Source organism: Notolepis coatsorum, assembly GCF_963971535.1.
Source record: "Notolepis coatsorum genome assembly, chromosome: 17".
In the NCBI taxonomy this organism is placed as follows: domain Eukaryota; kingdom Metazoa; phylum Chordata; class Actinopteri; order Aulopiformes; family Paralepididae; genus Notolepis; species Notolepis coatsorum.
The window spans coordinates 71287912-71315436 of record NC_140181.1 but is presented as its reverse complement, the minus strand read 5'-3'; the positions used below and the strand labels follow the sequence as shown (position 1 = coordinate 71315436).

At 45.7% G+C, this 27525-nt stretch overlaps 1 protein-coding gene across 2 annotated transcripts in view; it reads left to right on the top strand.

Annotated features, from left to right (window-relative positions):
* The window catches only part of arhgef25a (Rho guanine nucleotide exchange factor (GEF) 25a), a 122375-nt gene that overhangs the window by 37658 nt on the left and 57192 nt on the right, over nt 1–27525 (top strand). For both annotated transcript variants that reach the window (XM_084333957.1, XM_084333956.1), the window contains exon 3: nt 13814–14118. In XM_084333957.1, the coding sequence (XP_084190083.1) occupies nt 13814–14118 (305 nt within the window). The remainder of the gene's footprint in view (nt 1–13813; nt 14119–27525) is intronic.

The window sequence follows — 27525 nt, the reverse complement described above, 5'->3', positions numbered from 1 at the left end:
TCCCTCACTCCTCCTGGGTCTAGTTGCTATGGCGATGGGAGCAGGGAGAGTAAAAAGCCCTCGGAAGGAATGAGAATGTGTGACTGACTGGAGGCACCCCTACACTACCGCCTTTCATCTGCAAGTCAATAACACAGTACAACCTGTAGGTCGAGGTGTCGGGTACGATCCATTCTTCACCACATCGTCGATCAGGAAATATAGACTCACTTTCCTCTATTGCAGATCAATAAAAAATTAAAAATAATAATAATTCTATTTAAAGAAATCCGATGATCACTTCAGTCTTGAGAGAATTGCTTTCATGTTGTATTATATTTAATATGTGTTAATCAGATGAATGCCTCAGTCCGAGAGACTTGCTTTCATGTTCTATTACATTAGAAATGTGTTTGATTCTAGTCACGCATTAGTAAACCGGTGCCAAAAACAAGTCGTATGAAGACTCAACATGCAGGGAAGAAACAAAAACATTAGGTAATACTCATTTTGGCTACTTGCTTTGTTGGCGATACAGGAATTTTAACTCATTACTACTGCTTTGTGTGTCTAAATGTCTAAATGTCTAAAATGTGAATGTTAAAACAAAGCTCACCTTCAACACACATTTGACCCATATGCTCAAAGGAACATGCCAATATTATGGGAAATGCGCTTACCATCTTCTCCAGAATCAGACAAGAAGATAGATACCAATTTCCCGGCTGCAGGCTAGCCTAGCTTAGCACAAATGAAAGGAAGTGGATATGGACCACTAGCCTATAGCTTAAAACTCCGGTAGAGGTGTTTTTGGCCAACAACTAGGCTAGCTGGTCCGCTTGCATTAATTTGTGCTAAGCTAGGCTAGTTTACAGTCGGATAGCTTTCTACTGAACGCACAGAGAGGAAATTGGTGTCAATGTTGCCGTGTTCCTTTAAAGTGCATAGTAGTGTCTTGTGTTGTGCCTGTTCTTAAAGACAGACACACAGGGCTGGGAGCTCCAGCTCTCCTCGCAGGTCCTCTGACTGGCACTGCCACGACTGCCATAATGGAATCACAATCCTTTTTAACTTGCTCTGTGTCTCTGCCACTCTAGATTCCATCGTAGCCTTGTTTATCCCCTAAAGAGCAGTATGAGACTCTCTCTCTCCCTCTATCTCTCTCTCCCTCTATCTCTCTCTCTCTGTGCCGAAGGCATGCATGCTACTAAGAGTGTAAAGTGTGCTGTTCTCTTCCTGAGCAGGTAGGTGTGTAGAGCAGAAAGACAGCTGAAGACACAGCTCGTATGAATGCATTGATGTAATATAGTATCTAGAAGACACAGCTCATATGAATGCATTGATGTACAGTAATATAGTATCTAGAAGACACAGCTCATATGAACGCATTGATGTAATATAGTATCTAGAAGACACAGCTCATATGAACGCAGTGATGGAATATAGTAGACTATCTAGAAGACACAGCTCATATGAACGCAGTGATGGAATATAGTAGACTATCTAGAAGACACAGCTCATATGAATGCATTGATGTAATATAGTAGACTATCTAGAAGACACAGCTCATATGAATGCATTGATGTAATATAGTATCTTCTACATCAGTGGTTTTCAAACTATTTATTTTGCTGATCAAAATAATATTTTCTCACAACCCAGAATTGATTTTGCGGGCTATTAGGCTGTTAATCAAGCAAAGTGGGCCCAGTTTTTGAGAGACTCTTGAGTGTGTCAGGGAACCTCCCTTACATTGGGAGGAATTGCTTTGGCAACATAACAGGCCAGTATCTTCAGATACCCGTTTGTGCAGTAATTTTTCCATGACCCCTATGGTTCATGAACCACCATATCATACTTCTTCTATTATGCTATGAAATACGTCTGTACAGCGGAACAGAGTCAAATCTGTATCTGAAACAGTTTTTCCCCCTCACCTAATTATATGAATGTAGGAAATAATAATTTATCTCAGTTACAATGGTGCAAAGACACATCAACAACTTACATAGTTCCTCAGTAGTTCAGACATACAATAATACAAAGACAACAGGACACGGTCATACAGGACGCCATGACAAAATGTGTATTCACAGTATGAGTGAATCGAATGAAGTAGAATAAACTCAGCTTTATGATGAATTGACGTTAAGGTTGGTAATGTCAGTGGGAATTATGGTATAGGCATTAATCAGTCACACATACGCACACAGGCCTCCCCAGACCACCCAGCAGTTCTTGCAAAACACATACAGAGTCAAATCTGAATCTGAAACAGTTTCTTTCCCCTCATGTAGGAAATAAGAATGTATCTCAGTGACAATGGTGCAAAGACACATCAACAACTTACATAGTTCCTCAGTATTTCATACACACAATAACAGGACACACACACCCACACACACACAGGCTTGATGCAAGGGAGTGAAAAGGCTTTTCCACCTCCATCTACGCCTGTTGGTCCTGTGGTGCTCAGTCGTTAATATCACAGTGTGAGTGTGAAATGGAGCACGCTGGAACCCTGGTCTCAGCCGTCTGTCTGTGTGACCATCTGTGTGTGTGTGTGTGTGTGTGTGTGTGTGTGTGTGTGTGTGTGTGGAGCTGGGTTTCCCCTGGGTTATGGCAGAGGAAATGAAGAGCGGACGGTGCCAGGAGGAACCTTCTAGCTAGGCTAGTCATTGATAGCTGTAATGGAACCACAGCGGCTGGGACTAAACCACGGTGTGGTTCTGGCCTCACAGAAGGAGCCTTCTAGCTAGGCTAGTCGTTGCTAGCTGTAATGGAATGCATGGCGGCTGGGACTAAACCACGGTGTGGTTCTGGCCTTACATCGCCAGACACCCGCAGCGGTGGAGCAGAGACCAGAGTCGCTGGTGAGACGACCTGCTCGCTCATCATGCAGAGTCTGTTCTGACAGAGTGAGATCACACGTCAATCACGTACCAAGACCTCAGGGACCACGAAGGCTGGATACGTACCCAGCAAATATGTTGATGTCCGTTAGTCGTCGTCTATATTGAACCTATCTCAAACCCCGGAAGCAACAGTTGTGATCAGTTGAGGATCAAGGAAAGAGGGCAGGGTTTGAGATAGGTATTTTGGCTGTTGGTTCAGAGCATCCAAACAACAGCATGGAAGTGGTCAAAATTAACATACATAAAGACACTGCTTCAAAAATCTCATGGGCCAATGTTTCTATCGACAGCAAGCGGCAACTGTGACAAAAGCAACCTTCAACCTTTGGCAATTACCGGAAATCAAACTCGTCTCTGGACCTGGCTCGGAATTGCGTTAATTTATTCAGCAGTCAATCAGTTACGTCGATATTGACAGTCAAAGGCACTATCTGTGGCTCACATTCATCCATCACACTTAGGCCCACATCAGGAGGAGTGTCTGACTCACTGTTCAATGGGTTTTAATGTCCTGCGTCATCAATTCAAGCCCCGTTCTGTGACTAACAACGCATTGATACTTTCCCCCTGAAGCATGTCACAAAAGAGCAGGCTGAGAGAACTGAGAGACACAGAGAGAGAGAGAGAGAGAGAGAGAGAGAGAGAGAGAGAGAGAGAGAGAGAGAGAGAGAGAGAGAGAGAGAGAGAGAGAGACTATGACTTGTTTTGTGTTTCACTCCAGTCTGGGTACCATGAATTTATATCGTCCTCCGGCAGAGGATTCATTCTGTGTGTATGTATGTGTGTATGTGTGTGTCCCTGCCTGTGTGGAGTAGGTCAATAGCAGGACAGGAAATCACTATTCACCTGTATGACTGTGTGATGCCTCCCCAGACCACCCAGCAGTTCTTGCAAAACACATACTGTACGTGCACACACACACACGCCCACACACACACACACTCACTCACTCAATGATAGCGATATTATCACGTCCTGGTACACACACAGACACACTCATTACACCCAGCTGGGGCATGCAGTGTTTGTATTATACATGTGATTAGGAATTAAGTGCACTTTCTGTTTGTGTGCTCCTCAGTGTGTTTACGTGGGACCATGAGCCTTAGGTTACTCCTCCTCCTCCTCGCTTCTCCATTCCTCCTCCTCCTCGCTTCTCCATTCCTCCTCCTCCTCGCTTCTCCATTCCTCCTCCTCCTCGCTTCTCCATTCCTCCTCCTCCTTGCTTCGCCATTCCTCCTCCTCCTTCTCCTCCTCGCTTCTCCATTCCTCCTCCTCCATTCCTCCTCCTCTGCTCCGACACATCGTGTTTCAATTTCACCCTGCCTGGTGTGTTCACTCCCCTTCTCTCTTTTGACCTTTATTTATTGCCGCCCGATGGTATCATGAATCAACCCCCACAACCCTCCACCTCCTCCTCCAGCTCTCTCTTCTGTCCATTCATTCAGGTGTACAGCCACAGCCTCCACAGCTCCTCTCCCTGAGCGCATCCTGAGCCATTTGTATGCCAGCTCTGGGGGGTTCAGTTGCTTGTCCCACAATTAAGCTAGTCTCTGGATGTCGACACCGTTAAATAATGTGCTCATCGACTTGGCCTGAGCCACAGGGAGAGGAGAGGGTAGTGGAGGAAAGGGGAGGGGAGGCGCCGGGTGAAGAGAGGAGAATTAGTGAGAAGAGTACTTTTCATCTCCTCCCCCCTCTTGTCTGCGTGCCAGTGAGGCAGCAGGCAGTGAGGCAGCAGGCAGTAGGCAGTGAGACAGCAGGCAGTGAGGCAGCAGGCAGTGAGACAGCAGGCAGTGAGGCAGCAGGCAGTGAGACAGCAGGCAGTGAGACAGCAGGCAGTGAGTCAGCAGGCAGTGAGACAGCAGGCAGTGAGACAGCAGGCAGTGAGGCAGTAGGCAGTGAGACAGCAGGCAGTGAGGCAGCAGGCAGTGAGGCAGCAGGCAGTGAGACAGCAGGCAGTGAGGCAGCAGGCAGTCAGGCAGTGAGACAGCAGGCAGTGAGACAGCAGGCAGTGAGACAGCAGGCAGTGAGTCAGCAGGCAGTGAGGCAGCAGGCAGTGAGTCAGCAGGCAGTGAGGCAGCAGGCAGTGAGACAGCAGGCAGTGAGGCAGCAGGCAGTGAGACAGCAGGCAGTGAGGCAGCAGGCAGTGAGGCAGCAGGCAGTGAGACAGCAGGCAGTGAGGCAGCAGGCAGTGAGACAGCAGGCAGTGAGACAGCAGGCAGTGAGACAGCAGGCAGTGAGGCAGCAGGCAGTGAGACAGCAGGCAGTGAGTCAACAGGCAGTGAGGCAGTAGGCAGTGAGACAGCAGGCAGTGAGACAGCAGGCAGTGAGACAGCAGGCAGTAGGCAGTGAGACAGCAGGCAGTGAGGCAGCAGGCAGTAGGCAGTGAGGCAGTAGGCAGTGAGACAGCAGGCAGTGAGGCAGCAGGCAGTGAGACAGCAGGCAGTGAGACAGCAGGCAGTGAGACAGCAGGCAGTGAGTCAGCAGGCAGTGAGTCAACAGGCAGTGAGACAGCAGGCAGTGAGTCAGCAGGCAGTGAGACAGCAGGCAGTGAGTCAACAGGCAGTGAGACAGCAGGCAGTGAGTCAACAGGCAGTGAGACAGCAGGCAGTGAGACAGCAGGCAGTGAGGCAGCAGGCAGTGAGGCAGCAGGCAGTGAGTCAGCAGGCAGTGAGACAGCAGGCAGCATGGAGGGCAGAGCAGGGTACTGTAGCAGAGGTGGCCCAGTGGTCTGCTCTCAGGACAAGACCCAGCCACTGTCTAAACACTGCAGTGCAGGGAGGTGAGGAGAGGAGAGGGTGAGGGGGGGCTGATCACAACTGCCCACTGCACTGTCAGCGAGGGCACTATGCGGAGGAAGAGGAGGTAACACAGTGAGGAGGGAGGGAGAGAGGAAGGGTGTGTGTGAGAGGGGGAGGAGGGAGGGAGGGAGGGAGGACAGCCAAGTGCCAACACTCATTAGCCAAAAGCAGCACAAAAAATGCACAGGGCCAGGAGCGTAAACATCAGGGCACTGACTAAAATAAAACGGAACAATCCACAGTCTCTGGTCTGCCAGCCATAAGCAGATAGAGAGAGAGAGAGAGAGGGGGAGAGAGAGAGGGAGGGAGAGAGGGAGAAAAGAGATAGAGTTCCAGTAGGTTCATAGGGTAGGTTCTCAATGGTATTGTATGGGTAATAATACAGTAAATACTGTACTACAATAGATGACCATAAAAGTTGCGTATTAGACGTGGCCGAGGATTTCCGTCATATCGCTGCGCTTCAGGTGCTGAGAGCCCTCGTCTCCCCAGGTCTCTCAGCCTGTTTGTCTGATGCGGCCTCAGGCAGCCCTAGAGAAGAGTGTGCATTTCCTCTGAGTGGGTGAAATGTAATACACAAGAAGGGCCGCATGTTGGAGAGCAGAGGTGAGTAAGAGAGGGAGGGAGATACAGGGGAGAGAGAGAGTGTGATAAGTGGCTAGCGATGACGCAGACTGGGTGTCTGATGACTGTATGTTGATTCCCACTCTCAAACCCCCCCCCCCCCCCCCCCCGAGGGCTGTGATCACCAGGGCGATGGCACTGATTGACAGCTCCGAGGGCCGCTCAGCTGGACGCGTTGGCTGCTGGCACGACAGTGAACACTGTGATGACCAGCAGGCCGCCTGCGTCGCCTCGGAGCCTGTTGTGTTGTTTGTTTGTTCTGACAGACGGACAAGACCAGAGGAGATGATCACAGGGCCACTGTACTCTGTACGTCTGTCCGCCTCCCACTACCTGCCTGGACAGTTGCTTTGGAGATACTGTGTGTATATGTATTTGTGCGTTTGTGTGTGTTGGTGCCAAGCCCAAAGAGCATGTGGTCCTGTGAGGCCCCAAGAGAAAGAGAGAGAGATAGATAGAGAGAGAGAGAGAGGGGGAGATAGAGAGAGAGGGAGAGAGAGAGAGGGCTGTGAACAAGTAGCTCCATTACAGCCAACGCTTTAGCCTGATTTGTCGGCTCAGCACACGCACTTATTCTCTAATCAATAATGGCAAATTGGACCAAACTTCTTCAGGGCTTAGAGGCCATCCATCTACATCATCATCCACCACGGCCCGGGGGCCGACACAGGCCACAGGCAGGAGGGGCGCCTCGGCGAGCGTGATCTACCCTTATTGGTTCACTTCACTTTATTGCCCCGCTGCGCACGGCGTGTCCTCGAGAGCCCAGCTGTTTCAGACATGAATGAGCAGGAAATGCACCTATGATTCAATCACATCTGAATGGAACCTCTGTGACCTTCACGAGGAGGAGAGCACATTGAATGATTCCGCCCCTCCCAACGCGTGACTTGTTAAACTGGGGCGGTTGTGGTGGTCATCTGATGACCTCAAGAGACTAAATGGAACTCTTCTCGAGGGTAGAAATCCACACACAGTCAGTCATTAAGTTCCAGTGAAGAGACGATTTAGTCTCGCCCTCCCGTGCTGCCGACAGCCGGTTGGTCTTCCAGACGGTCCGGAACTGGCGTTTTGGTCAAAAACCCGGCGTTAACCAATCAGGCCCGGCCAGCTTAACCCTTTGTCGTGTGGCAGTGAAAGGGTTAACCTTCTGTATTGTCGCAGTGAAAAGGTTAAGCCTTTGGTAGTGTGGTAGTGAAAGGGTTAATGTGAGGCTGTTGCCCCGTTCCTCTCAATGCACATAAACAATGGCCATCTTGCATTACCAGAATCAGCCGTGGGTAATCTGTTCATAGAAGCACCATTACTGGGATGAGTGTTGCTGGGCGCCATCAGCCTGCAGCAAGACAGAGGGAGGTTTGGGATCTCGCAGCATGGAATTGTGTCGGCGCATGGCGCTATCGGATCTCCCTGTGTTCCCCCCTGCGTGGTGAGGGGGTTGCTTCGTGTGAAGGCTCACCTCCTCCTGTGTTGTACAGTTTTCCTGCTGTAGAGAGGCTGTTATGGATGTCCCTGGAATAACTCGTACAATGCTGCAATAACAATGGAGGACACAATCTCTGAAGCTATCCAGGGCCAATTGGGAGACTGTATGCATGACGACGAGCAGTCGGGAAAACTGTGGCAGCCGGTGCCATGGCGACAAATGGAGTTGCCACAAACCCCTATGATTATCGATTTGTCTAAATGATATACACCATTATGACTCCCATTTTGGATGTTTTTTGGTATCATTTCCAGTCCTCCTTCCCCAAATTAAATGCCTCCGCCACCCACACCACGACCTTAGAGTGGGTGTCCATCTCTCTCTCTCTCTCTCTCTCTCTCTCTCTCTCTCTCTCTCTCTCTCTCTCTCTTTCTTCCCCCATACCTTCATAAAGTGTCTCAGTTGTAGTCTGGAGATGGTTAGGAGGGGTTATTACTGCGACTGTGTCCGTCCACTCTGACCCCTGACCTGGATGAACCTGAGAAGGGGATCGCTGGGAAACGCTAAGTCCTGGGGTCGGGTGTCATCCACACATCACATGTGATCAACATCACTCGTCATCCTCGCTCTTCTTCACTCTTTAGCCGTGATGTTCCAGAGATACACTGTGTATACAGTACACATTGGACCTCATTCACCAACATCGTCATAAGATTTATCTTACGACAACCTCCTTGGAAGGTCGTAAGAAAAAGTCGACGACAATTACCCCCGGATTCACCAACGCGTGGAGAGGTTGTCTTAACTCGCCAAAATTATCACAGCTGTGATGCCTGGAATGAGATACGTCACTCATTCACAAACTTGAACGTGTGTTCAAACTTGAACGTGTGTTCCTGTTTACTTCATTTGCATACAGACACGCCCGTCTAGCTCATTATAATGCCAGGGCCATGCGGAAAAAGAGGGTCGGCATTGCCCGGTATTACAGGTAGCAAGGAAGCGCTTTGCGATGGATCAAAATTATATTAGATTAAAATGTATTGTCACACAGCACACTATATACCTATAGTGGAATAGACTATTAATATTCCATATTTATACCATCTTGTTGCGCGCTCCTGGCCACCTGCCACAGTGCGCGCACACACACACATACATGCGTGCGAGTACTGTCTACGTGTGTAATGAATGAACAGTAGGATTATATTATTCGAATGACTTGTTTTATTAGGAGATCAGATACTGTGCTGCCCTATATTAGTCATTTCTACTACATCACAGTTCTACTACAGTACAGTACAGTACAGTAAGTTACACAGAATCCAGAAGGGACTGTTGGTGAATCCCAAAATCACCCCGAAAATGTCCTAATAAGTGGCGCTAGGACAAAATTGTCTTAAGTCTGTTGGTGAATGAGACCCATTGATGGTAGCCTACAAACGTGGCCTCAAGCTTTTTTTTTTGTGAATACAAAGGCTTTGACAAGGACGTTTTATGCATGTAAGATAGGCACGGTGGTGTAGTGGTTAACACTGTCGCCTCACAGCAAGAAGGACCAGGGTTCGATTCCCGCTTGGGGACCAGGTTTCCATGATGCCAGGTACCCAGGTGGGGTATCTCCCAGGCCTTTCTGTGTGGAGTTTGCATGTTCTCCCCGTGCTCGCAAGGGTTTCCCCCCCGATAAGATAAACCCAATGGAAAAACATGCACAACAACTAGGGATGTCCGATATTATCGGCCTACCGATATTGGCATCAAAATGTGATATCGGAAATGATCTGTATCGGTTTTCAAAAAAAAAATTTATATTTTTTTATAAATTTTTTTTTAAACATTTATCTAACCTTGTGGCGGCTGAGTGGTGCAGTGGGCAAGGCGCTCGCCACTAACGCAGGAGATGCTGGTATCGAGCCCAGCTTCCGCCGTTGCTACCGGCTTGGCCGGTCGTCATACTAATGTAACGGATATGTGCCGCGATAGTGTGACTACGGCACATAGAAGTGTGTAAAACTCACTCCCCAGAGGCATACAAACTGAGCGCTTAGAAGGGAATTCCCTTCTTGGCGCAACGGTTTGTTATGTCGGCCCCGGTGCAGACGCCCGGGGTTCGACTCCCACTCGAGGCACGGTCGAATTTCGTGGCAGGTGCTAGGTGGCACCTGCTACACTAACACAATTGGCAGTGTTAGAGGGTGGGAAAGCCGGTGGGTGGGGATTGGACATTGTGGACAGCGACTCCTACAGGTCGGTTGGTGCGCCTGTACAGCAGAATCAGGAAGTATCGGGGGCAGCGTGAGCCTCCCACACGCTACTCCTCGTCACTGAGAGATTGCGCTGTTCAGGTGAAAAGATGCGACAGCTGCCTCCTTGTGTACCGGAGGGGACACGTGGTGCAAGGCTTGGTCCTCACTGCAGCCGACCAGTGGGAGGCATAGTCTAGCAATGTTCGAGACAGGGGAGGGGAGAATTGAAGGGAGAATTGGCGAAGCGAAATTGGGATGGGATAAATAAGGAGAAAAAGTGGATAAAAAAAAAACATTTATCTAACCTTTATTTACCCAGGCAAGCAAGTAAGAACTAATTCTGATTTTATTTATTGTCAAAAGTATGCATAATGTTGTGTTAATTCCACGACAAGAGATATGTAATGTTAATTACCTGAAATTATTCCGTTTTTGGGGGGGGGGAAACCCTGCATATATCGGTATCGGTATCGGAAATTAAGAGTTGGACAATATCGGTATATCAGTATCAGTAAAAAAGCCAATATCGAACATCCCTAACAACAACAGATCGCTAACGCTGTGGCGTCTTTGACGAAGACGGACAGGAACACTTGGATTGGTCCCCGTGGGCGCGGCTCACGTTGACGCCCTATCTGCTCCCAGCTGCCCATGGGGGGAAGGACGACGGGATGGGTTAGGCGCAGAGACTCTATCGCATCGGCGACTGAGAAAAAGACAATGCATGTGTGTGTGTGTGTATCCCGTGTGTGTGTGCCGCTCCAATTGCATGTCCAGTTCGTTGCATGCCGATTAAAGACCCCCTAAAGAGGTCCTGCATTATTATATTATTATATATTTCATGTGCTAGCTAACTAGCTTGAACTCTAGTTACTGTTCCTTTGTGTTGTCTCTCTGTGTAGCGAGCCGTCCAGTGTTTGTTCAAAGTTTCCTTCCGTTCCCCTTAGGATTTCAACTTCTCCCTTCTTTGTACCCCTCCGTTCTCTCTTCCTTCTGCTCACCCCCCCCCCCCCCTGGCCGGCTCAGATCCCCTTACACACTCTCCAGTCTTTCATGTAGAAGGGGGGGGGGGGGGGGGGTGGCAGTGGAGGGGACAGCCTGGGATCACACATACACATGCCTGGTGGCTGTAAAATATTGCCAGACACACCGGAGACAGGCTGAGGAGTAGCATTCCTCTGCTTGTGAAGGAGATGGAGACAGAGGCTCTCGTGGCGTAGAAGTATACTGTATTAGGTGCATGACATTTTGTCACATTCATGTTTATTGAAAATTACATCCTTATAGTCTACTGCGCCTGAATGGTTACTTAGTTGTGGGCAAACATTTATGGAAATTGGAGTACGCCCACCCCCCACATGGTTCAGAAGAATACCCAAAAGGTCTATTCTTGACTTTCTTTAAGAGAGTGTGTGCTCTGCTCATGGCAGTGACAGTTATTTTGCTCTGAGGTTAGCAGCTGTTTCCGAAATAGGGAGCACTATTTTCACAAATCTCATTCTTGTAGACTGGAACACTGGTTCCATTATGTTTCTGAGAGAAAATTTGTTGAGCCTGAAAAGTGCGAAAAATCCCAATCACTTTACACACAAACAGAGGGGGATTGTGGATTTATGCTGGCTTTGCCTTTGATGTCGGAGCACTTACAAAATGGCCCACACTCTGGGTCAGTGTGGCTTGCCTGAACTGAGTGGTCTGGCTCCTACTGTAGCCTTGTGATAAGATCTCTCTCTCTCTCTCTCTCTCTCTCTCTCTCTCTCTCTCTCTCTCTCTCTCTCTCTCTCTCTCTCTCTCTCTCTCTCTCTCTCTCTCTCTCTCTCTCTCTCTCTCACAAACAAATACATAACCAACACAAATTACACAGAAATCTGGTTTAAGTGTATTGCACGTAAATTGGCGATCCCCCAAAGTTGACCCATATGGTGGTCGCACTGGTCAGCGTGCTCGTCTTTCTCACATCCAGTGGGGAGAACCCAGAACCGGTGTGAAATAGCAGCCATATCCAAGCCATAAGGAGCCACAGCGGTGAATCTTAGCCGGAGAGAGTGTTTCTCCATCTGTAGGAGAGTGACGATTAGGGGTCACAAGTCAGGCCCGAGGGCAGGAAGATGGATGGGAAGTAGGCTTGAACTGTGTCCCCACACAATAGATAAAAGACCCCCAGACACACATCTTACAGGAAGAGTTATCTTAGGGGCTGAGGAAAGCAGAAGGAAGGGTGGGTGGCTGGGTAGGTGGGTGGGGTTGCAGGAAGCGAAGGCAGGACAAGACAGAAAAAACAAACAGACCCAAACAAAGATCTTCCCCCCCCTGCGAAGGATTAAAGTGGACTTCCTGTCCCAACAACCCGCCCAACACCCCACTTCCCATGTCCTCGTGACATCACGGCACGGGATCCTTCCTCTGATTGGTCAGGAGTATCATCAGCTTGTGGTCACATGACAACAATGTCAGCCAACATAGCCTCATGCCGCCTGGCTCACTCCGGTGCGTTTTGATACATGGCTCAAATCTAAAGAAACAACAAGCCTCCGTGGACCAGCTTGAACCCTGGAGATGGAACAAGGCATCTTTTATAGTTTTGGCTAAACAGCTGCACAGCTGTGTTTGAAGAGAAAGCCTATTTATAATCCCACGTCTTTATTTTGATTTCCCTCTCGCTCCTCATCCCCCCCGGTGTGCAGACACGTCTCTGCCCTCCAGTGCTTTCAGCGAGGCCTGTATGAGCCGCCTGTCTGCACGCCCTCCTCCCAGACCTCCAACAAATGTATTCATAGTTTTCTTCTAACTTGAAGCTTAAAATGGGAATGCTCCCTTTCGCCACGTCTGTCCCGTTATAGATTGACTGTGCAGGCCGGAATGTGGAGATAGACGGTGCAGGTGTTCCTAGTATTCGCTGACCTCCATTTAACCCTTGCTTATCCATAGTAGGGTTGCACGATACAGTGATACTAGAAAAGTTAAAAACGGTCCAATACTCCAGTTGAGTGGAGAGATGACGCATAATAACACATGGAGATTAACTTTATAGCTCTATATAGCTTATTAATAAAAAATATATATATTGTGGCGGTCAGGTGGCGTAGCGGAGATTGCGTTCATCACCAACCCCGGAGACGCTGGATTCGCCTGTTCGAATCCAGCTCACAGCTCCGGGGTTGTCACCAGCTTGGCTGGCCTTTCACACTAATACAATTGGCAGTATTAGAGGGTGGGAGAAGCTGGCGGGGTGGGTCCGGGTCGTTGTAAACAGCGACACCTACAGTTCGGTCGGGGTGCCTGCTAAGCGCGGATAGGATCTAAGGGCGGTAGTGTAATCCTTCCACACGTTACACGCTCTCAGTGAGAGTCCGCGCTGCCAGGTGAAAAGAAGCGGTTGATTGGCTAAACGTGTGTCGGAGGAAGCCTCCACTCTCCCAGACCGACTGTGGGGGGTAAGTACGCAGCGACCAGGAAGGGGATTGGGAATTGGCATAGCGACTAACATTGGGATGGGAGAAAATCGGAGGAAAAAGGAGGGGGAAAAAGATCAATAAAAAAAAAATATATATATATATATATATATATTGTATAAAGAATTGTCCATGTTCTGTCTTCTAATATTACCCATTATTATATTAATATTCCATAATCGTTCCTGATATTTTAGGTTTTTGCCACGGTATCATTTTAGAACTGGTATCGGTATCGAATTCCAGATTTTGGTATTGTGACAACACTAATCCATAGTCTACCGGTATTTCCAGAGTGTCATCCTTTCATCCTCCTCTTTTAATAACCTTTTAACCTCTCTCTCTCTCTCTCTCTCTCTCTCTCCAGACTCGTACTCTGCAGCGGGCAGCGAGGGTAGCATCTCCACCTCCGTGGCGTCTCTGCCCCCCCAGGCGTCAGGCAGCTCGGCCCCCAGCTCCCCGGGCTCTAGGCGCTCCGTCAGCACCCTGAAGAAATGGCTGACCAACCCCGTCCGCAAGCTCAGCGCCGGGGCCGGTGCCAAGGGCGAGCGGCAGGTCCGCAAGCTGGAGGGCACAAAGCCCCCGCCTCTCCCGCCCCGCAGCCATGATCTGAGCAGCCCCCCTGGGCCCGACGAGCCCCTCACCATCCTGCCCGTCACCCACAGAGAGCTGGTGAGAACTGACGCTGAGGGAGAACAGGGGTGTTTTAGTAACTTATATATATACTATAGGTAGGACCTCTGTGTGATATTTAAATGCAAAGCACTTCATAGACTGAGGATTTCACTCACACAACCGCTAATCAAGGATTCGGTTATCGCTAATCAAGGATTCCTCTCAGCTGCTGCAGCTGCTGACAGTGAAGCCTCTAAATACTTTGCGTCTATGACGCTTTGTGTGTCTGACTACAGTAGTTACAACATGTGTGTGTGTGTGTTCTAGGGCTGACCTCGACTAGTCGAATAGTTGACTAATCGATCGAAAGGAGCCATAGTCGACTGCCAAACTCTTAGTTGAATGCACACCAAAAAAAAGGATACATGTGTACATGGTATATACCTTTGATTTGGGAGTATTTGGGGTTTCAGGGGATCAGCCAGAACGGTTTGGGCTTATTGCATAACACGTTTTATCTCGCGTTCTATGGAAAAAGACTGGATTATCTTGGAAATATGCGATGTTTAGCGTGTAAAAAAAAGAAAAGGATAATATTTTTTGTATCATTCTTTCCAAAAGCAAAGTGGCCTAGAAGCGTGGCTAACGCTAATGGTGCGCATACCAGCGAGGCTAACTGCCTAAGAAAACTGGCACAGAGGCACTGAAATAGGATTTCCCCGTTGAATGAACACACTAGACAAATATCAAGATTTATCCATCAGTGGACCAATTACATGCTTTCACAGAGGACAAAAAGCATTCAGTCGACTCCTTCATACATTAAGCACCCCCACAGCCCATAAAAATTGCGAGAGTGACCCCTCTGCACAAAAAGGGCAGCAAATTAGACCCAGGCAACTACCGCCCTGTTTCTATTCTTACCTCCATCTCGAAAGTCATGGAGAAAATAGTCTACGAACAGGTCGAAAAGTACTTGGCGGAAAAAAATCTAATCTACAAATTCCAATCTGGCTTCAGAACATCCCACTCCACTGACACATGCCTTCTCTATTTGAACGACCACATCAAACAAGAGGTGGACGCGGGCAAATACTGCGGCATGGTCATGCTGGACCTACAAAAGGCCTTCGACACTGTCAATCACTCCATTCTGATTGACAAGCTAAAAGCAATTGGTTTTGTTTATCAGTGAGCTGGATGCAATCCTACCTGGAGTGGAGAGAACAGATGGTGGAGGTAAACGGTACTATATCCCCCCCCCCCGCACAGTGAGCTGTGGTGTTCCACAAGGAAGCATACTAGGACCGCTACTGTTCCTAATTTATGCAAATGACATGTCGTCAGCTTGTGACTGCAACTTGTTCCTGTTTGCGGACGACTCAGCCCTGCTGGTCTCTGACAAGAACAAGTTGCAGGTTGAAAAAACCCTCAGCTTGGAACTAGGCAAAATCTGCATATGGCTCGCTGATAACTAGGGCTGACCTTCGAAGCTTTTTTTGGCAATCGAAGCTTTGGGGCAGACGAAAAAAATATAAAAAAAAGAAATATATATATATATATATATATATATATATATATATATATATATATATATATATATATATATATATATATATATATATATTTTTTTTTATCTTATGTTGTGGGACTTGTACAGCACTTTGGTAAACTTTGTTGTTTTTAAATGTGCTCTATAAATAAAGTGGATTGGATTAATGAATTAAGTAGCCCCTTTCGTGACTGTGACGCAGCCAACAAGGTTTCACTCGGCTGTGTGATTTAATTCAAGGTGGATCGCTGTTGTCGTTTGAACAACTTCAGATTTCATGGGAACTACCAATCCCCCAAGTCAAGAATGTTTAAGATGAATGAAGTACGATTTTGATTATTTGAAATATGGCCTGTGTAGACTAAACTATGCACAGAATTATGTCAGTCTACAAGGTCCGGATTCTACATGGTCCGGCAATGTAGACCTTGTAGACTCCACTACAGACCAATTATCAGTGAATGTTCATGGATTTTTTAAGAAGGGCTACTTCCACAAAAAAACAAAGAACTCACCAAAACATCTCAGTAGCACCTTATCTAAATGTTCTATTTCATATATGGAGATTCATATTTATTTATGTATTGCATGCATTTCTACATTTTATTTCCTATTTTGTTTATTCATCCCAGTATCTTTCTTTCTTATGTGTGGAATTCTACAAGGCATGTAGGTGTATGTGTTTGAGGATGATATCCTTCAAACAGGCAATAGTGAATTTGGGCAGTGCTGAGCTGGGTTACTTTCCTCCAGTGTATTTGTCCCCCGGCCCCACCCAATGGCCCCATATGCACACACACACACACACAAAAATCGAAGTAAAAAAAATTTGATTTTTTTTTTAAATAAATGTTTTCTTTTTTTTACTTCGATTTTTTTTTTTATGTTCGAAGCTTGTGCCATCGAACAAAGCTTCGAAGTATTTAAGACAGCCCTACTGATAACAAACTATCATTACACATGGGCAAAACAGAGTCCATTCTCTTCGGTTCAAATAACAAACTCAGCAAGACCGACGGCTTCTCAGTTACAGTGGGTGACAATATTGTCACAAGGAAAGATGAAATTACCTACCTGGGTTCCATCCTAGAGGCAAATCTTTCCTGTGACAAAATGGCATCCAATGTAATACAAAAAGTCAACCAACGAACTAGATTCTTGTACCGGATCTCCTCTCTGGTAAACAAGAATACCCTGAAGACTCTGGCAGGAGCACTCATTCAAGGGTACTACGACTATGCTTGCACCTCATGGTACCAAAGCACCTCAAAGGCGCTAAAAACAAGATTACGAACATCACAAAACAAACTGGTCAGACTACTACTTGACCTTACCCCTAGAACCCACTTCACCCCTGCCCACTTTGACAACCTCGGATGGCTTAGAGTAGACGACAGAGTACAGCAACTTGCAATGGGCCTGGTCTACAAGATATACTATACGACTAAGGTACCCATGTACATGTCAAAATACTTCCCAAAGGTCAGTGAATACCACAACCACAACACCAGAGGAAGCGCAACAAATCATGTTAAACCCAGATTCGGCTCAAACAAGGGACTAAACACGTTTTGCAATTATGCCACATCAATGTGGAATGCCCTACCCAAAGCTGTAAAGGAATGTGAATCCCTACCCACATTCAAAACCGCTCTTAAAGAGCACCTACGGGAGGCTGCAATTAGAAACTGGCCACCGTAAATGTCCAAACCCCCCACCCCCACCCCCTCCTAATAGACAGTCTCCTCCCCACCGCATGTATATATCCTCTCCCCGCCGTATGTATATTTCTCTCCCACCCACCCACCCCCTCCAAATGTACAGTCTCCTCCCCATCATTTGTACTCTGTCAGGATCTATGGGTAACAGTACTGTATATTTGAATACCGTATATGTCACAAATGTATCAGTACTAAATACCTGTATGTCCCTATGCCATAAATGTCATGTATGTTGAGTATGTCATAAATGTCAATATGAATTGAAAATGGGGGACCCTGATGTAAACAAGACAAACGTCTTTCTCTGGTCTGCATCCCCTTAACAATTGTGTGTATTGAGCCGTACTGTATTGTACCCATTCTGCAATCTGTTAAATAAAGTTTTCATTCATTCATTTTTCTTTTGGAAAGAATGACACAAATTTTTTTACAACGATTTTGCATTCAACTAAGAGCTTGGCAGTCGACTACGGCTCCTTTCGATCGATTAGTCGACTATTCGACTAATAGGGGTGAGCCCTATAACAGACACAATATTCCTGACACTGGGAATACATTCCCTGAGATCCATAGATATCCCTAGATACCAAGAACATGCAAATGGTCCTTGTAGAAGTGGAGCAATCTTCCATTTACTTAGGTATGTATTTTTACGTGGATTTTCAGAAAATAGGGCTAGGGCTTAACACTTTCAGCGCCATAAACTGTTCCCATCTGCCGCTTCAAGGCCAGCTTAAAATTGTCATTTTCGCGGTATTTCATGATGTTTGCAGAGCTGTGTGTGTGTTCTGTATTATAGCTGTGGAGACAATGGTGTGGCTCATTTGACAGACACTACTTGTAGTCCGACATGGAAAAAGATTTTTGTTTCTACACACTGTAGTTTGTCGTTTATTACATGCTAAACATCGCATATTTCCAAGATAATCCAGTCTTTTTCCATAGAACGTGAGATAAAACGCGCTATGCAATAAGCCCAAACCATTCTGGTTGATCCCCTGAAACCCCAAATACTCCCAAATCAAAGTATTATACCATGTACACATGTACCTTCACAAAATCATCAAGGGGGGGGGGGGTCGTTTTAACTAAAAACTGTAATTGTGTTTGTCAAGCATGTTTTACGTCCAGTAAAACACAAAACTGTGATTGTTGGAAAAACATATTTCAGGTTTGGTAAAATAGACATAGAATATACCTTACATTAGCCAGAAGGTATTCCAAAAAGAATAATTCCAAGTGATCGCATCACCATTACCAGTGTATATGTCTATACACGTTTAGATGGAAAATACGCTTTCGTATTTCGAGGCGATCGTTGTGAATCTCTGTTCAAGCAGGAGGAGGAGCCCTTACAAAAAAAAGGAAAACATGTATCAAAGGTATAGGCGATACTGCCACCTGGTGATATTCGATCTGCATTGCAATTCCAAGGTGGGCAAACGGGCCAGGGATGGCTAGAATGATCCGGATGATGATTTAGAATCGGGATCAGAGGAAAAAGATCAAAGGATCTAAAAACCAGTTTACCTGTTATTGGCGCTCACCGCTTGTCGGCCAATAACGAGTTTACTCGTGATTGGCGCTGAATGTGTTAAGAGGTTGAACCACGTATTTTCTACTCTGTCAAGCTAGCTATGAGATTCATGTGGGAGTATTATGACTGAGTTATATGTAAACAATGGAGTCGGAGCGCCCTCTGCAGGACAAACTGTGATGACACCGTTTCTAAATTACCCCAAGCATTTTACTCTGTATTATGTTCTGTAAAAAAGGTTTTAATGTCGGCACCTATCGGCCAACACAGCCTAACCCTAACCCTAACCCAGGGGTCGGCAACTGCGGCTCCGGAGCTGCATGCAGCTCTTTAGCCAATCAGCTGCGGCTCCCTGGCCAAAAAAAAGATTTTTTTTTAAACTTTTTTTATTAATTTTCTTTTTATTTTGGAGATCGAGGTCATACTGTGACACTGAAATGAAAAATTATTTCATCAGCTAAAATATTTAGTCAATAAAAATATTTCATCAACTAAAATATACAGTACGTCACACCCCGCGCCTCTCCCTGCCGTCTGCAAGTGGCTAATCTTGAGTTTCCGACCCCCCAGTAAGCTAACCATGGATAAATCCAAAAAAGGAAAGTCTGAGGAAAATAGAGGGTTTAATTCAGCGTGGACAGATTCATTTGCTTTCACAACTAACGATGCAGGCTTACCTGTATGCCTGATATGTGGTGAGAAATTTGCGAACAACGAAAAATTTACTTTTTATTTGATAGATTTTCCACAAATAAGGGAAGGACTCAAATAGAGCTGCATAGTTCAGGGTTTTATTTCAAAGTAGGTCTACAGATGCCAGTGTTTTTTCTCCTTTTCTGTGTTTTATTTCAAAGAACATGGTAGTCTTTTTTCAAAGTGGACTACTTTTTATTTTATAAATGTTCCACAAATAAGGGAAGGACTCAAATATACCTGGATAGTTCAGGGTTTTATTTCAAAGCCGGTCTACAGACACCAGTGTTTTGTCTCCTCTTCTGTGTTTTATTTAAAAATAGGTCTACACAGCCAGTCTTTTTTCTCCTCTTCATAAGAGTTTGAGGTTTTCCTTTGTTATAACAGGTAAAAACAGCAATAAAAAGCAAAAAAAAAATCTTTTTGTTGCTTTATAATTCCATTAATGCAACAAACTGTGTGCTATAAGTATAAAGTATAATAAATCGCAAATTACTTTGGGTATGCAATTGTCAGGCGTTTTATGCTAAATGTGGGGTATGCTTGGGGATATATAAAACGTTATACACTGTGTTATCTTCATTTGTTAATAGGTTGTGCGGCTCCCTGAGCATTTTATTTTGTGGGAGGGGGAAAAGTGGCTCTTTTGATAGTAAAGGTTGCTGACCCCTGCCCTAACCCTAACCTTGCGAACACCAGCAACTAGGACAGAGAGACTTCGGCTCAGCTTCTTCCCCCAGGCCATCAGAGTCTTGAACACTGAACTCTCCACACACAAGCACACATGAGCACACACACCACACCACACCACACACACTGTATACGCTCACACACTAGCAGTCACTTTAACATGAACACACACACACACATGCTGCACACGCTCACACTTATGGTCACTTTACACAATGAAAGGTCACTTTAAAAAAACAAGAACGGGAGTGGTTCTTGTATAGTAAACAGATGGATAGCAAGCTAGCATAAGGACACATAGTATAACTGTAGATTGTATAGTATAGCATTGTATAGTAGTGTACATAAGACCCAGTGCCTCATCCGTAGCTAACAGTGTATTGCACTATCACAGGACCTAGCATGTCTTACCATGATTTTGTAAAACTCATGTACATATACCTGATATGTCTTTACTTATTATTGCACAAATGTCGCATTCTCATCCTATTGGATTCTTATTATTGTATTATGCACAATCGTTGCGGGCAAGACCCCCCGCATTTCACTGTATACTTGTATGCCGTGACAAATAAAAAGTCTTGACTTGACTTGATACCGATATGTCTGTGATAAGCCAATATCGGCCGCTTAAATTGTCCGACTGATTAATTGGTCGGGCTCTAATCAAATATATATAAATGCAGTTCACTTAAAAAAATAAACCGTGAAGTTAGTGTAAACACCTCTTTAAGTAAACTCATTAGTGCAAACAAGTCCCACACCATCTTATCACTTGCCCTTTCACACCGGCAGGGCTCTGGTTCTAGCTCCAGCTCCGTATTGGAGCCTCTGAACCTTCGTGCTCTCTGGCGAACCAGCCCGCGTTTACACCTATTTAAGCAGAACCAACGTTCCACCGTCTCCATCATCAACTCAGACGGAGGTAAACATAATGCGTGGAGAAAGGCTTAGCGAGCCTCAGCGCGCGAGCGCACACACACGCACTGTATACGTTTGAAATTAATCGTTCCAGCAAATTACTTGTTTTAATGGGTATCATAGTAGTAAGCCCTACTGTAGAACATGACATATTAGCATGACATCTGATTTATTGGACGACAAGCGCAATTGGCTCTTGACAAGTGTAAACAATGGATTAGTCAGGTACAGTTAATGTCGAACTGTTTAGCTCAACGGATTAGTGTGGCTGCCTGTGGATCCTATCGTCCCAGGTTCAAATATCTCGGTTACAATTATTATTTTATTTCTTTAACCTTAATTCATTTATCCACTCTGGTTGGATGGTGTATTGTACTTGTGTTGTATAATAACAATACATTTGAATTGGATCTCGTCTTGAAATCGCTATCTGTTGAGTGGTTCAGCATGGTGCAATGCCTACCTCCGAAGCTGTTTTATATAGGGCGCATTTCGCCATTCATATGGTTATGATCCACTCAACAGGTAGCGATTTCAAAATGAGATTAGATTAAAATGTATTGTCATAAGGGCGGTCAGGTGGCATAGCGGAGATTGCGCTCGTCACCAACGCAGGAGATACTGGGTTCAAGCCCAGCTCTCGGCGTTGCTACCAGCTTGGCTGGTCGTTCATACTAATACAATTGGCAGTATTAGGGGGTGGGAAGCTGGTGGGTGGGAATCTGGCGTTGTGGACAGCAACGCCTACAGGTCAGGTCTCGGCACTTGCTCAGCGGGGGCAGGACTTGGTGGAGATAGCGTGCCCTCCCACGCGTTACACTTCACCAAATGAGAGTCCTCGCTGCCAAGTGAAAAGATGTCACTGGCTGTCGCCGCACGTATCGGAGAAAGCATGCAATCGACTCGGGACGCCCTTGTACCGACTCGTTGGAGAACATGCTAACAACAACCAGGTAGGGGAGGGGGGGAATTGGCACAACGACTAACTAAAAAACGGGACTAAAAAACAAAAAAATAAAAAATATGTATTGTCATTATACAGCACAATAGACCATCCAACCAGAGTGGATAAATTTATTGTTTTTAAATTGCTTTTAACACTGTAAAGTATTTTTTTGTTTTACACTAATGTAATTTTAGCTATCTTAATTGTTACATTATGCATTGTGTGTACTGACTTTTAATCATTTAGTTTTTGCAATAGTGATTGTTTTGTATGTTTTTTTGTGTGTGGACCCCAGGAAGACTAGCTGGTTGCCATCGCACCAGCTAATGGGGATCCCTAATAAAATCAAATCAAATCAAATTAACGTTAAATAAAATTTAAAAGTTGTGTAACCAAGTGATTTGAACCTGGGACCATTGGATCGAGAGGCAGCCACACTAACCAGTTTGATTGAATTGATTGATTGAAAACTTTATTAACAGATTGCAGAATGGGTACAGTACAGTACAGCTCAATACATACAATTGTTAAGGGGATGCAGACCAGAGAAAGACTTTCGTCTTGTTTACATCAGGGTCCCCCATTTTCAATTCATCGTAACATATATGACATATATGACATACAGATAGACAGTACTGCTACATCTATACATTTATGACATACCAGATTTGCAAATACAGTACAGTTTGTGATACGAAAAGAGTCCAGAGAAAAAGTATATACATTTGACGTAGAAACTGTACATTGGAGGAGGTTGGGTAGGTGGGGGGGGAGGTTGGGTAGGAGTGGGGGGGGGGAGGTTGGGTAGGAGGGGTGGGTGGGGGACACTGTACAACTGTACAAGCAAAACTGTACATTGGAATATTGACAAGACCATACTTGGTAATTTTTACTGTACATTGGAGGGGGTTGTGTTAGGACATTTACAGGGGCCAGTTTCGAATTGCAGTCTCCCGTAGGTGTTTTTTGAGAGTGTTTTTGAAAGTGGGTAGTGATTCACATTCCTTTACAGCTTTGGGTAGGGCGTTCCACATTGATGTGGCATAATTGCGAAACGTGTTTAGTCCCTTGTTTGAGCCGAATCTGGGTTTAACATGATTTGTGGAGCTCCCTCTGGTGTTGTGATTGTGGTATTCACTGACCTTTGGGAAGTATTTTGACATGTACATGGGTACCTTGGTCGTGTAGTGTATCTTGTAGACCAGGCCCATTGCAAGTTGCTGTACTCTGTCGTCTACTCTAAGCCATCCTAGGTTGTCAAAGTGGGCAGGGGTGAGGTGGGTTCTAGGAGTAAGGTCAAGCAGTAGTCTGACCAGGGCCCTGTTTCTTGTACCTGGATAACTGAGTTAGCCGGATAACTTTAACTGGATAACTGGGTTAGCCGGACTTTCCGGTTCCCTGTACGTGGATTTTCCAAATCACCATGACAACAGATCCAAAAGTTTGAGCCTGGTCGAAAGCAGAGTTTAAGTTCAAGTTAGCCTGACCCATCGCCACGCCCCCGCAAAGAAGTGACAGCCCGTTTCCTGAAACTATTCCCACAGTCTACGATCTGCATTATACCATTCTGAATTACGTTTTTGTGCTCCATTCTTCCAGAGGGGGCTTTTGAAATGTAAAATAGACCCAAAATGCTGATACTAAATTCACTTTGTCCTAAATAATGCACGTTATATATACCGTGGCGACGGTGGCGCTCGCTCGTGCGATGTACACATTATGTGGTTATTTTAATTGTAACTGGGATTAAGATGTCTGATGAGATGCGCTGTTTGACGGATTTGAGAAATTGAATGAGCCGTTGACGTCACATTAATGAATGAGGATAAAGAGATAAACTTCATTCAAAACAAAGGATATTCTAAACACGGGTCTCTCGTTCATTAATGTATAAACAATGAATTTATCCCATCTGGCACAGTGGTGCAGCGGTAGTGCTCAAGCCTGCCAACCCAGCGACCGGGGTTCAAAACCCGGTGTTTCCAATATGATTTTTTTGAATATAATATTAATGATTATACGCCAAAGTAGCCTGGTTTTAAGTTAAAATATTATAAATCTACATGCATTGAGGATGTCATTCTTTATATAGCTCTCAACGTGCACCAAATTGAATTATTCCTATATTGCAAAAAGAAGGAGACGACTAGGGTCTCGAACCCCGGTCGTCTGTGTGAAAGTCAAAAGAACAACCCGTTAGACCACATTGGAGATAAGTTAAAGATTGACTATACATCAATCAATGGGTAAGAGAGCCGTATCGTAATTCTGTATAACAGTTAACTAATTATTTTCGCTAGCAAGATCTCATTTGATTATTCAATCCAGCAGGCAAGTTTAAAGAAATATAATCTGATTGATTGAGGTAATGAGGGACTTAAAATTAGCCTATAGATAACGCATTTAACTTGTCGGCGAGGCGATTGAGCCGTATTGCAATCTGTCAATAAAGTCTTAAATCAATTAATCAATCAATGCCGTTAGAGAATCAGGATCTCTGCCATCGATACGTGCTGGCTTTTCACCTAAAGCGGCCGCGCGCATTTAGCCTGAGTCGCAAGTCTGGCTTGAGTTAACGAGACTGAATCCACCTTCGTGGAACAGGAAAATCCCGGCTTCAAACATCGGGTTAACTGAAGCTGGATAATGACATCTTGATCGACTTAGTTGAACCACGTACAAGAAACAGGGCCCAGTTTGTTTTGAGATGTTTGTAATTTTGTTTTTAGCGCCTTTGAGGTGCTTTGGTACCATGAGGTGCAAGCATAGTCGTAGTACCCTTGAATGAGTGCTCCTGCCAGAGTCTTCAGGGTATTCTTGTTTACCAGTGAGGAGATCCGGTACAAGAATCGAGTTCGTTGGTTGACTTTTTTTATTACATTGGATGCCATTTTGTCACAGGAAAGATTTGCCTCTAGGATGGAACCCAGGTAGGTAATATCTTCTTTCCTTGTGACAATATTGTCACCCACTGTAACTGAGAAGCCGTCGGTCTTGCTGAGTTTGTTATTTGAACCGAAGAGAATGGACTCTGTTTTGCCCATGTGTAATGATAGTTTGTTATCAGCGAGCCATAAGCAGATTTTGCCTAGTTCTGAGCTGAGGGTTTTTTCAACCTGTAACTTGTTCTTGTCAGAGACCAGCAGGGCTGAGTCGTCCGCAAACAGGAACAAGTTGCAGTCACAAGCTGGCGACATGTTGAGCTAATGGTCCAACATTAACTGTGACCGACTAATCCATAGTTTACAATTGTCAAGAGCCAATTGCGCTTGTCGTCCAGTATTGGCATTAATAAATCAGATGTCATGCTAATATGTCATGTTCTACAGTAGGACTTACTACTATGATACCCATTAAAACAAGTCATTTGAATAATAGAAGCCTACTTTGCTGGAACGATTCATTTCAAACGTATACAGTGCGTGTGTGTGTGTATGTTTTTGTGTGTGCGCTCGCACGCTGACTCGCTAAGCCTTTCCCTGCGCATATTCATTTCTGGAGCATTTCTTTATCCACTCTGGTTGGATGGTGTATTGTACCATAACAATACATTTGAATCTAATCTCGTTTTGAGATCAGTCGCAAATCGCTTCCTGTTGAATGGATCGATTGAGTGCAATGCCGACTGTAACTGAGGGGTACAATTCCCTGACTGTATTGATAAGTATGGTATCATTAAACCACTACCGCTTTATGTACTTTAATTACTGGCCATACAGTACATGATATATAAATATGATGAACACTTCCCACAATGAACCGGTTCTACACAAAGTTGTCTTTAAGTATTTATTGCAGCAAAAGGTACATAATACTTCTCTATTATACTTTGAATGCACTTGTAAGGCAAAGGAATGTGCGTAGGCAAATCAACAATGAATGTCCATTCTCTGGTTACGCAGGAGGTAATTATACAACCTGAATCTTAGGGAATTATATCTATGGTACACTAGTAATATATAGCGGGAGATACTGGAAGGGTCCCCCTGGTTGTAAGCCAGCAGGGGTAGAGGATCTGTCGGTAGTAGAGAGTCTGGTCAACGATGACTAAGGAGACTCCAAGTACAGGAGACGGTGCAATAGCCTCTTGATCCACAGACGAATACAGCTGTTCTCCGTAGACTGTAGCTCCACAGTGAAGAAAGCTAGCCGGCCTCAGGCTCTCTGAGGCGCAGACTCGACTGGTCCTCACAGGGTAAATCCAACACGTGTAGGCGTCGGCGATTCTCCGCTCCATAAATCACAGGACCAAAACAAATATAATCCAGCCGCAAAGGGCTATGTAGTCGTCGGGTAGATTAATCCATTGTACATGTCCACACGGTTCTCGTCTAGGTCTCCTCGGGTGAAAGCGCCATGAAAGCAGCCCAGCCTGGATAAGCACTCTAGCTGATACGAGGAAGCGTTGGTGATGCTGGTCACTGTAGAACTTTAGCCGCACGATACACTATACACAAATAGACTATTACTGACTTAATAGAAATATGTCGCACTCGACGGTATAGCGCCAAACTCTGACAATTCAGTTATTAATTCGCACGCGGTCTCAATGCTCTATTCGGGGCCAAACAGGCCATACTTCACCGCACGGAGTATCGTGGGTGAGGCTTCAACTTATTGGGTAACTCTGACTTCTGACTAAGTGCTTCTGTATTCACCTGCGCCATATTTATATGCACGGCGAACAAACTAGTGCCAACCTCATTTCTGTCTCGTAGCCCTGGGCAAGGCCGGGCATGCACAGACATGTCTTGACGGTGACTTTGAACCTGACTCTGGAGGCACGGCTCTGGCGCCTATGGACCGCTGTCCAATAGGAGAATGAAATATTATGGTCTGGGCTAAAGGGGTATTCCGTGTATATGTACAAGGAATATACAAGGGATATCAAACGATATACAAATACTATGCAATATATATCAATCAATAAATACATATATTCGGTTTAATCTGACCCTTTGTAACAGCCGCCCCCTAATTAGTCCCACCTAATTAGCTAAGCAGAGACAGATTAACCGCACTGTCCACTACTCAATGTCCGTTGTGAGGGTAGGCAGTTCACAAAGTCAGGGGTCATGGTCGTCATTAAGCGAGTCGGGGAGCCTTGGCGACTCTATCAGCCTCGCCACGGGTCGGTTGTAGGTCCGCCCTTGGACGAGCAATTCTGCCGCTCTGACCTTTCCGTCGGCACCAGTGGTCACTTTGCTTACGCGGCCGGCCGGCCACGCAGCTCGGGGTAGTGACTGGTCTATGGTCATGACGACTGGACGGGATGAAGGGGGGCTTAGGAGGAAGCGGGCCTGAGACTGCTTTGATCTGTGCTTGGCTGTGCCTCCTCCTCCTCCGTCTGTTTCTCTTGTTTGCCCTGTACCCCGTCTGAGGAGGGGCCGGTCCCGGCCGCCCC